We start from the raw sequence: 12,191 nt of genomic DNA, 5'->3' as shown, positions 1-12,191 counted from the left end.
GAAGAAAAATCTAATAAAATTAAAATAACAGAAAAATAATATTATAAAAGAGGACTATAAAAAATATAATAGATGTAATAAAAAATCACACAAACAATTAATTGTTATTAAGATAATAATAATATAATAATTTATAAAAGAGGACTATAAAAAAGTCTTGAGGTAACCTAGTCTTGGAATTTTATATAACAGCCCTCGTCTGATTGGATCAAGCTTTTGCCGGGGTTTACAAGTAATGCATGTTATTTTGGTCTTTCTTTCTTTTTCTCACTCCAGTTTGTTTTATCCTTCATATAGTTTCTATCAGAAGTTGCGTTTTCATAAGCATCGGTGTCAATAACTTATAATCCATACATGGACTCCCATTCCTTGCGGCTAATTGTTGGGTATTATTTGGCTACAAAAAAACCTTAATGCATTGCATACATTCATTCCATAATCATTATATAATTTTCGTTTTACAACTCCTAAAGTATCAAAAGAAATATTCGAAATTCCGAATATGTTGAGTACAAAGGTTCTTTTTCTGCTACTAAGTTGCTTGGTTTTTCATTTTTCTTCAGGCACGTCTTCGTTGGTGCGAAAGCCATTATGCAATCATCATGATGCCTCCGCCTTGCTTAGCTTCAAAAGCCTCGTCACCATTGTTGGCCCAGCTAGCTATGGTTGGTGCGAGTCTAGAACTGGAGTGAGTTGTGATCCTAAGACAAAATCGTGGAGGAATGACACGGATTGCTGCATGTGGGATGGGGTAAGTTGTGACACGAATTCAGGACACGTCATTGGGTTAGACCTTAGCTGCAGTTGCATTCAAGCTGAGTTTCATCCCAACAACACTCTCTTCAAACTCATTCACCTTCAAACACTCAGCCTAGTTTTGAATGACTTTTACGATTCTCCAATGCCTTCGGGGTTTTGTAATCTTCTAGCTCTTACTCATCTAAACTTATCTCTCGCTTGGTTTACCGGAGTTGTTCCTTCCAAATTCTCTCACCTCTCCAAATTAGTCTCGCTTGATCTCTCTACCAACGATGAAATGACAATTGAATTAGCAACCCTGGAAAAGCTCACTGTAAATGCAACTCATTTAAGGGAGCTAGCTCTTGATAGACTAAATATGTCTTTGATTAAACCCAGTTCTCTGTCTTTGTTGTTTAATTTTTCATCCTCTTTGGTCTCTCTTGGACTTCAAGGTACCGCCTTGCAAGGGAAGTTGGAAAATAAGATACTCTGTTTACCCAATCTTCAACACCTCTCTGATAATCCTGACCTCCAAGTTGAACTTCCAGAGTTCAATTCGAGCTCTCCTCTTAGATATTTGGCCATTCGTCATACCAAATTCAGTTGCGAGATTCCATTATCACTTTCAAATCTTCATCACCTCACTTACATTGATTTTTCAGAAAATAATTTCACAGGATCCATTCCTCGATGCATTGGCAACCTCTCACAATTAAATTATCTCAACCTTGGTTTCAATAACTTGAGTGGTGAGATTCCATCATCTCTTTTCGACCTTCAGCATCTTATTTACTTAGATCTTTCGTATAATAATTTTGATGGTGAGATCCCCAATTTGTTTGGCAAGCTAAGCAAATTAGAAGATTTAGATGTTACTGGAAACAACCTAGTGGGCCGATTGCCATCATCGCTGTTTGAGCTCACTCAGCTTAATTCTTTAAGCCTTTCAGCGAATAAATTAGTTGGAGAAATACCTGATAAAACCAGTGGACTTTCTATGTTAGCTTATCTGGAATTGTCTGATAATTCGTTGAACGGAACAATTCCCCATTGGTGTTTTTCTTTGTCATCGTTACTTAACTTACGCCTTGGTGGGAACCAGCTTACTGGCCCAATTGGCGAATTCTCTGCCTTTTCATTGTATATTTGTGACCTTTCTCATAACAAGCTACAAGGTGATATCCCCACGTCAATGTTTCTTCACCAAAATCTGTATGAATTGAGACTATCCGGAAATAACTTGAGTGGCCTCGTAGATCTTAACAATTTTTCAAATCTTCAAGAGCTGCACATTGTGGATCTTTCTGACAACAATATTCAATCTCTTGGCATTAATGAGGGCAGTGTTAAAAGTTTCCCGAAAGATCTTAATTTAGATCTTTCCAAGAACCAAATTCATGGAAGGATTCCAGAAGGATTTAATCATATGGCGGATACTTTGGGTTCTTTGGATCTTTCTCATAACCTTCTAACATCGGTTGGGAATCTCTCACTTTCATGGAACAATATGTATTACATTGATCTAAGCTTCAATATGTTGGAAGGAGATATTCCCATTCCCCATTATACCGCTGAATTCTTTTCTATCTCAAACAATAAATTGACTGGAGGCATCCCTTCATCTCTTTGCAACGCAAGCTCCCTTGTGATACTTATCTTGTCTCACAACAACTTGACAGGCAAAATTCCACAATGCGTTGGAAACTTGAGTAAACTTTTAGTTTTGGATATGCAAAGGAACAACCTGCGTGGGATCATACCCAGAAGCTATCTTGAGATAGAAACATTGGAGACTATGAATTTTAATGGCAATCAATTGGAGGGACCATTACCTCGCCCCGTCGTCAAATGCAAACAACTAAGAGTTCTGGACCTTGGAGACAATAACATACAAGATACATTTCCAAGTTGGTTAGAGTCACTTCAAGAGCTGCAAGTCCTTGTTTTACGTGCTAATAGGTTCAATGGTACCATCAATTGTTTCCAATCCAAGAACGATACCTTTTCCAAGCTGACGGTTTTTGACATCTCCAACAATAATTTTCAAGGCAACTTACCAGTAGTTTTCTTCAAAAACTTCAAGGGAATGATGATCGATGTCCATAATGTTTTGCAGTATATACATGCTACTGAATATACCTACAGTGATTCTGTGGAGGTCACAGTGAAAGGTAACACCATTCAGTTAGAGAGGATCTTAACTACTTTCACAGTTGTTGATTTAGCGAATAACAATTTTGAGGGAGAGATTCCAACAATCATTGGAGATTTGAAGTCATTAATAGGCCTTAACCTTTCTAATAACAGACTCACTGGTTTAATTCCACAAAGCCTCAACGGTTTGGAAAATTTAGAATGGTTAGACCTCTCCTCAAACATGCTGACGGGTGAGATTCGAACTGCATTGGCCAATCTTCCCTTCCTCTCTTTCTTAAACCTTTCACAAAACCAGCTGGAAGGAAAGATTCCAACAGGTAAACAATTCAACACATTCCAAAGTGATTCCTATCAGGGGAATTCAGGGCTATGTGGGTTACCATTGTCAAAACCATGCTATTGGATAGATTTAGCAACCTCTCAATCTCAGCAAGAAGAACAATTTGGGTTTGGTTGGAAACCCGTAGCTATTGGATATGGTTGTGGAGGGGTATTTGGAATGGTATTGGGATATCTCATATTCTTCATTCGAAAACCAGAATGGTCAATCTGTTTTATTGAAGCCATTCTTAATCAAAGAATGAGAAAGAAGAGTCACCGAACTAATGCAAATACAAGACAACACAATGAGGATCGTTGAAGAATCTGAAAATCAGTCCAGTGTCTCCACCCAAGCTATAACAGGTAAGAGAAATTTTGCGTTAAATTTCGGAAGTGTGGTGTTACTGTAGATAAACTTGCGTTATTTATGATCCTTAATCTGGTATTTGTGGAACCACAGGTGTCAAGTTCTAGTTCCACAGCGAACACACACCATTTCACCGAGGTCATTCTTCTATCCCATTCCTTTTTTGGCCTCTTTTGAAAGAGGTGTTCCTTGTACTCCTTCGGTTAGTTGTGCGTGTTTTATTAATATTATTATATGTCTGTATATTGAAAACCATAAATATTTTGTTAGAATACAATAAACGAAACATTAAAAGACTTATACTTATACAGTAAAAAGTTTCATTGATTTTGTTTAAATTTCATTTATAATAAGATAAATGTAATATGTGAGATTAACAGAGAAGATTAATATTAATATAATATTAATATGCATTACGATGTAATTATCACTAACATTAAAAAACAAACAAAAGATAAAAGCTTTGGATTTCAAATTTACAAAAACAACATTAATTTTTCTTCTAATAAATCAAATGATAATCATTAAAAATCAAATATACATTCAATTCATTCAAAATCAAATATCTATTCAATTACATCACTATTGAGACTTCAATATGTAATCCACATGGGTACACAAATTTACAAAAGTGTAATTGATTAAAATTTATAATACTTTTAAATTAATTACTAACTATAACCATTATTCTCGATTTCAAAAGTGCATTATAACAACTTTTGAAAGTTTACAATTTCAAAAAACAGTTATAAAACCATTAAATTTGTTACAAATAATTTACTATTTAATTACTTAATCCAACTTTTCCTTGATAATATTTTGGTTTGACCGGTGATTTAGTACTCTAATTGGTTGATTGGTTCATTTTGATCTCTTTATTATTTTTTTCCAATTTAATCCTATAATTTTTTTAAAAAGTTTAATTTGGTCCTGTAATAGTTGAAAAAAGTTCAATTTTTAAAAAATTTTCAATATTTTCAATTTAGTCCCTGTATTTAAAGTTTTGATTCAATTTAGTCATATATTTCTTAAAATGATTAAATTTTGGCCTCTCCAATTTGAGATCAAATTAGTAATTAAGCTTAATTATAACTTATATATACATGTTAAATTTTTATATTTTTTAGAATTTATAAATCAAGTCACTCCACCTAAATGTAAAAAATTTAAGTATTTAGGTGGAGTGTAAAAAATAAAATAATTTAAGTATTTAGATGGAGTGATTTATGTATAAATTATAAAAATTAGTTTAACATGTATATATAAATTGTAAATAAACTTACTTACTAATTTGAGCTCAAATTTGATTTCAAATTTGATGAGACAAAATTGGATCGTTTTAAAAAATAGGATGATTAAATTGAATAGAAATTTTAAATATAAGGACAAAATTGAAATTAGAAAAAAATGAACTTTTTTAAGTAATTGGAAGATCAAATTGAACATCTTAAAAAGTTGGAAGATTCCATTAAACTAAAAAAATAATAAAGGAACAAGAATGAAATTAAACCAACAAATTAGGAAAGTAAATCACAAATAAAGCCTAATATTTTTTTATATAAAAAAATCTTCAGTGAAAGGTCATTGTTAATGAAAAAAATTATTTATACAAAATTTATTTTATTGAAAAAATGTCCAAACTAAATACTCCGTTAAGCCATCGATTTATTTCTTCTAAACCAACATGTTAATCATAACTTTAGTTATTTTTATATTAAGCTTGTATTATGTGCACAAGCCTTAACAAAGAAGAAGAAAAAAAGAACAAAAAGACTTTTCATTTACATATGCTATGCTATGGTTAATATATTATTTCAGCTAGTTTTTAACATTTTCTTTAACTAGTTAAAAAAGTTATATCACTTAATTAGTTAGATTTGTTAAACAACTTCTTTTACTAACTTGTAGTCTTTTAAGTTTACTTAAAATATTTGTTTAAAGAGTTAAAAATTTAATTAAAAGATTTGAATCTGTATATTTACAGAATTGAATGACTAATTTGGTTTAAAATTTCTAAGAGAGATTAATTTCGTGTTTAAATATTAATTTCTAATTTATATATATATATATATATATATATATATATATATATATATATTATTTTCATTCGAAAATTATTTATTAATTTTTTCTTTTAATATTTTCTCTAGAAGATAATGTTGTATTATTATTTTTTTAATATATTCTTTCGTTTATACGTGGGTTTTCATTATTTTCTTATGAAATAAAATTTTCTTATTTTAACCTTTATATTACATTTGTAACGTCCCATTTAATTATTAAACGAAATTAAAGAAAATGTCACGCGATAAAAACGTAGTCTTGGGGTCCTTAACACAACCCCTACAACCTGGGCACACCACGATGCCAACATAAACCAAATACAATTCTAACAAAGAGTGTAGAGTAGGAAAGCATAAAACGATACAGGGGCCGTAGCCCTAAAGAAATCATGGATAAAATAACTCCAGCCCAGATGGCTAAACAGCGGACTCGTCATTCCCTTGTTGACCACGAGAACTCCGCCCATCTACTCCCATCAATCAAATTGATGATCATCGCAAGAAGAACAGCCACATACAATACAACCATGCAACAAAACGAGTAAGCTAGAGCCAACAACATATTCATCATACAGTCAAATATATTTTCATCATCCCATATCTATATAACAACCACGCATGTTATGACTCTTCATTCAATACACTACGACTCGACTCATCCGGATACGTATAACTTAGTCGGATTCAGCAGATGCCCGCACTTATGGTGGATACCTCTGCTTATCTCCGAGTTGCTCATCCCCGAGTTATGTGTTACAAGTGTTACAATGAATCAAATTTCCCTCACTACAAGGTTAGCCCTTAATGAATTTCTGGCCTCCTACTACTCTCCCCACAAGAGTCAGTCCGCTCTAAGTGAGACTAACTGGCTCCTTAGAGTGTCAGGATGCAACCTTAACTTGAATCCTTACCTAGTTATACAGATGGGGCACCACCATAGACACCCACTAACAGGGGCCATGGAATTACGTCCCGACCACTGAAGCGTAGCCCCGGAGGTCTCACCTAGAGACCCCAAGGAATTACACGCTGACATAGACTAACACTCATAAATCAGCAAGGAAAATAATCACATACACTTTGCAGGGAAGATTTATACCAACATCCATAGACAACTCCTGTATATCACATGTCAATCAGTACCAGCTCGTATTACCAACCTTGAGGAAACATCTCCCCTAATGTCAATGTCATGCCATAAAATTACCAACCACCAAGGTTCATCGTTGTTCATACCCGATTTGTGATCGCATACAAATCTAACCACTCATGTAATATTCATATAAGATCATGCCACTCTCACCCGTCATCACATATGAATTCCCCCCCTCATCATATATATATATATATATATATATATATATATATATATATATATATATATATATATATATATACACACACATTTCAACCCATCAAAACAGATCATCCAAAATAAACACACGTCCCAAACGAAGCGTTGTCTCGCTTAGGACCTCGCTCAGGCTGAGGGGTTTCGCTCAGGCGAGACGTGCTCGCTCAAGCGAGCTCCCCCTTCGCCTAGGCGAGGGCTCGAGAAGGGAACAAAAGCACTCGCGGGATCTCGCTTAGGCGAGACCCCTCTCGCCTGGGCGAGATGCTCGCTCGCTCAGAATCACAGTGGGTCGCCTGGGCGACCATTCGTGGAAAAAGGGCTTAGGCGAGCCTCTGTTAATCTCGCCTAGGCGAGACCAACTCGCTTGGGCGAGTTTATCAGTGCCCGCCACTATTTTCACCTGTAACAGATGCGAAGACATACCACAAGCAACAATCCCACCGTATCATACATCCATATCAACAGGTAAACACAAAAGAGAATCACCAACCACATAAAATAGCATACTCGCACCAAACAAACAGAGGGTTCTAGCTTCCCGTACCTGGAATATGTTAGTACAGGACTCAACAGTAACCACGGGCACCACAGCTTTAGGTTATACTTAGGAACTGGAAAAAAACAATGGAGCAGATCACATGATGAGCTCACTACGGATTCTTAGCTGAAACAAACATGAATAAACACTGGAGGAAGTACGAGCAGGGGTTTGAACGGACTTACGAGGAGTGAAAAACTGGTTCAAGCCCACTGGATGCGGAAGGCGGCTGAACCCTAGCAGAGCTCTTTCTCACGGAGTAGAAGGGTGACGGCTAATTTCTGAAAGAGTGAAAGTGAGTGTGGGATTAGGGCAACATGAAAGGCTTTTATCCTGTGGGCCGACCTTTAGGCCCATTACTGTAGGGCAGCCCTTAAAAGGAAGCTGAAAAAGAAAGGGGGCCTTACATTCTCTCCAACAAGAAAAATTTTCGACCTCGAAAATAAAGACTCACTAGGTAAACAGATGTGGATGTGATTTTCTCATGTCCTCCTCTAACTCCCAAGTCGAGTCACCCGTCCTCCGATCCCAGATGACTTTAACAAGATTGACGGTATTTCCACGACATTCTTCGACCTTGCTATCCTCAAAAGCGATGGGTGGTACTTCCACGGTGAGGTCTTCCCTAATCTGTATATCTTCGGCTTCTAACACATGAGCTGGGTCAAACACATACTTTCTTAGCTGTGAGACGTGGAACACTGGGTGAAGGTTTGCCAACTGCGGGGGTAAAGCTACCTCATAAGCTATTGGCTCAATCCTCCTTGTGATCTGGTATGGACCAAGGAATTTAGGAGAAAGTTTTCTTGAGCAGAGAGCCCTTCCCACGCCCGTGGTTCGGGTCACCCTCAAGAATACATGATATCCCGCTGTAAACTCCAAAGGCCTCCTCCTGCGGTCCGCATAGGCCTTCTGCCTACTCTGAGAAGCCTGCATCTTATCCCTTACCATACTTACCTTCTCGGTGGTCTGCTCTAACAACTCTGGTCCAACCAACACTGCCTCTCCATCTTGATACCAGCAAAGAGGAGTCTTACACCTCCTGCTGTAAAGAGCCTCGTATGGCGCCATGCCAATACTCGCATGAAAGTTGTTGTTGTAGGTAAACTCAATCAAAGGCAATACCTCATCCCAAGCTCCCAGGTGGTCCAGTATGCATGTTCTCAACAAATCCTCTAATGACCGGATCGTCCTCTCAGACTGACCATCGGTCTGAGGGTGATAAGTTGAACTCATGGTGAGCTTGCTACCCATAGCACTCTGTAACGTCTGCCAAAACCGAGATGTGAACCGCGGGTCTCTGTCGGAAACTATGCTCGAGGGCACCCCATGAAGTCTTACTATCTCCTTAATGTACAACTGAGCCAGCTTGGCCATAAACATTCTCAAGTTCATCGCGAAGAAGTGTGCGTTATTACTCAGTCGATCTACTATCACCCAGATGGTGTCATGACCTCTAAAAGTCCGCGGCAGATGGGTCACAAAATCCATGGAGATGTTGTCCCATTTCCATACTGGTATCTCCAAAGGCTGTAGAATCCCACCGGGCCTCTGATGCTCCACCTTCGCCTTCTGGCACGTTAAACATGCCGACACGAACTGAGCCACATCTTTCTTCATTCCTTGCCACCAGAAAGTCTCCTTGAGGTCCTGGTACATCTTAGTCATGCCCGGGTGCAGACTAAGACGACTCTTATGTCCCTCCTCAAGAATTAACCGTTTTACCTCCGCATCATCGGGTATACATACTCTGCCCTGAAATCTCAGTATGCAATCATCACTCAAGGCAAAGTCTCTGGCTTCCTCTGATCCAAGCTGTTCTCTAACCCTATTCAGACCGGCATCCAACAACTGCCTCTCTGATCGAGTCCAAGAAGTCACTAGATATAGTAAGGGTACTACACTTAATGGACTCGGACCCCAACTCCACCTGTATTCTCATGTCTCTGAACTTCTCTAGTAGTTCTACCTCTTTTATCATGAGATGTGTCGTGTGTACCGTCTTCCTACTCAGGGCATCTGCCACCACATTTGCCTTCTCCGGGTGATATAGGAGCTCGAAGTCATAATCTTTTAGGAATTCCATCCACCTCCTCTGCCTCATGTTCATCTCCTTCTGGTCAAACAAATACTTGAGGCTCTTATGATCGTTGAACACTCAGAACTGAGCACCATAAAGATAGTGCCTCCAGATCTTCAAGGCAAAAACTATAGCCGCCAACTCCAGGTCATGAGTGGGATAGTTACGCTCATGTACCTTAAGCTGTCGAGAAGCATACGCCACTGCCTTCTTTTCTTGCATCAAGACACAGCCAAGTCCGAGATGAGACGCGTCGCAGTAGACTTCAAACGATTTCCCCACATCCGAAATTACCAATATAGGAGCACTCGTCAATCTCCTTTTTAGCTCTTGAAAGCTCTCCTCACACTTGTCCGTCCAAGTGAAAGGTTGGTCCTTCTGAGTAAGCAAAGTCAAAGGTGCCACAATCTTGGAGAATCCCTCTATGAATCTCCTATAGTAGCCCGCTAACCCCACAAAGCTCCTGACCTCTGTGGCCGATTTAGGACTTTCCCACTTTACCACTGCCTCGACCTTTGCTGGGTCCATTGCAATCCCCTGGGCTGATATCACATGCCCCAAGAACTGAACTTCATCCATCCAGAACTCACACTTAGATAACTTGGCATACAGTTGCTTCTCTCTCAAAATACCAAGCACCAACTTGAGGTGTTCTGCATGCTCTTCCTGAGTCCTGGAATAGATAAGGATGTCGTCGATAAAGACTACGACAAACTTATCTAGGAAAGGTCGGAAGATCCTGTTCATGTAGTCCATGAACACTGCCGAAGCGTTAGTTACACCAAACGGCATAACCACATACTCATAGTGGCCATATCTGGATCTGAAAGCCATCTTCTGCACATCATTAGCCTTTACTAAAATCTGGTGGTAACTCGATCTCAGATCTATCTTCGAGAACACCGATGACCCATGTAGTTGATCCATCAAGTCGTCGATTCTCGAAAGCGGATACTTATTCTTAATCGTCATCTTGTTCAGTTGCCTATAGTCCACACACAGGCGCGAACTCCCATCCTTCTTATTCACCAACAACACTGGTGCTCCCCAAGACGAAGTGTTGGGTCGGATGAACTGTTTCTCCATCAGCTCTTCTATCTGCTTCTTGAGCTCTACTAACTCTGCCAAGGCCATACGATACGGGGCCATCGAGACCGGACCTGTTCCTGGGACTAGATCAATAGAGAACTCCACCTCTCTATTAGGAGGCAACCCTGGTACCTCCTCCGGGAATACATACCCAAAATCCTGGACAACCGGTATCATTGACGTTGCCTCTCCTCTCTCTACCTCCATATGTGTGAAGATCATGTAACATTGCTCGCTGTCATGTAGTTCCTTCATAACACCCTGAGAAGACACCAACTCAGGCTCCTCTACGTCGGGAAAAAGCAGCTTCTTCTCTCGATAATCTATCAGAATGCGATTGGCAGAGAGCCAATCCACTCCTAAGATCACCTCCAACTCCTGTAGAGGTAGACAGATTAGATTTACCCTGTACCTGCGTCCCTCTACCTCTACTGGAAGCCTAGCACACAAGGACGACGTCCTAACCAAACTCGACGTCAGAGTAGACACCGCAAGCTCACACTGCAGCTCGCGCACCGGCAGACCCAACCGTTCCACACAAGCAAATGACACAAAAGAGTGTGTTGCTCCAGAATCATACAACACACAACATCTCATCCCAGAAATCACACAATAACCCATAACAAGGTTACCTGAACCTGCAGCCTCAACTCCAGTTATGGCATAGACTCTTCCCGTCGCTTGAGGCCTGTTGCCTTTGTCCCTCCACTGATGCTAATGGGGAGTTTAAACTGGAGGGCGTGTCGCTGCCCTAGCAAGGTTGGGACAATCCTTCTCAAAGTGGCCTTCCTTGTCACAGTTGTTGCACCTACGGTAACCCTCCATACATGGACAAGCGTACCTCGGGTGGGGTCCTCCACATGTGTAACACCGAACTCGGCCTTGCTGAGGAGAAAAGCTCCTAGACCCCTGAGGCTGATGGTGGGGTCTATCATACGGTTTCCTCCGCTCCTCATGCCTGGGCTTGGACCCAGACGGTCCACCGATCCTCTACGACAGCTGTGGCTGTTGTGGGCACTGACCTTCCACCTCGCGCTTCATCTTCTCCATTACTCTGGCCTTCTCTACCAGAGCAGCATAATCCTTGATGGACAAGGGTGCCACCATCAAGCGAATATCTCCCCTGAGGTCGTTCTCAAACTTACGGCATCTACACTCCTCGTCAAGTGGCAGTGTATAGAAGCGGCTGAGGTGCTTGAACCTCTCAGCATATTCCGTCACGGTTTTCCCTCCCTGGGTCAACTGGAGAAACTCCACCTCCTTGGCGTACCGGATGCTGTTTGGGAAGTACTCGGAGAGGAATCTCTCCCTGAAAGCCTCCCATGTCACTGGCTCATCCCTCTCCTCTAGAATGGATCTAGTGCTGCTCCACTAATGTTCCGCCTCTCCCGTGAGCATATAAACCGAGAACGCCAACCTTTTCTCTACAGGGCACATCTTGGCGTCGTAGATGCGCTGTAGGTCCTTCAGCCATTGGTCTG

General features: G+C 39.8%; 2 protein-coding genes across 2 annotated transcripts; one reads left to right on the top strand and one right to left on the bottom strand.

Annotated features, from left to right (window-relative positions):
• The first annotated feature begins 446 nt into the window (after nucleotides 1-446).
• Nucleotides 447-3,848, top strand: LOC146884335 (receptor-like protein 40). Its single transcript, XM_085665535.1, has 2 exons — nucleotides 447-3,582; nucleotides 3,680-3,848. The coding sequence occupies exon 1, from the start codon at nucleotides 503-505 to the stop codon at nucleotides 3,536-3,538; it is 3,036 nt and encodes a 1,011-aa protein (XP_085521661.1). The 5' UTR covers nucleotides 447-502; the 3' UTR covers nucleotides 3,539-3,582; nucleotides 3,680-3,848.
• Nucleotides 3,849-7,448: 3,600 nt separating this feature from the next.
• LOC146884334 (uncharacterized) lies at nucleotides 7,449-12,184 on the bottom strand. The gene is made up of 12 exons (XM_085665947.1): nucleotides 12,128-12,184; nucleotides 11,856-12,081; nucleotides 10,697-11,033; nucleotides 10,382-10,606; nucleotides 10,212-10,294; nucleotides 10,090-10,163; nucleotides 9,714-9,969; nucleotides 9,267-9,400; nucleotides 8,883-9,113; nucleotides 8,400-8,666; nucleotides 8,079-8,312; nucleotides 7,449-7,547 (listed from the first exon to the last, which is right to left on the bottom strand). Exons 1-12 carry the CDS (start codon nucleotides 12,182-12,184, stop codon nucleotides 7,449-7,451), a joined length of 2,223 nt encoding a protein of 740 aa, XP_085522073.1.
• Between the last annotated feature and the right edge of the window lie 7 nt (nucleotides 12,185-12,191).

This window comes from Vigna unguiculata, chromosome 8, assembly GCF_037176805.1.
Source record: "Vigna unguiculata cultivar grain cowpea cultivar isolate G323 ecotype 2 chromosome 8, ASM3717680v1, whole genome shotgun sequence".
In the NCBI taxonomy this organism is placed as follows: Eukaryota; Viridiplantae; Streptophyta; class Magnoliopsida; order Fabales; family Fabaceae; genus Vigna; species Vigna unguiculata.
Note: the sequence above shows the minus strand (reverse complement) of the source record. Positions and strands in the feature narration are given on the sequence as shown.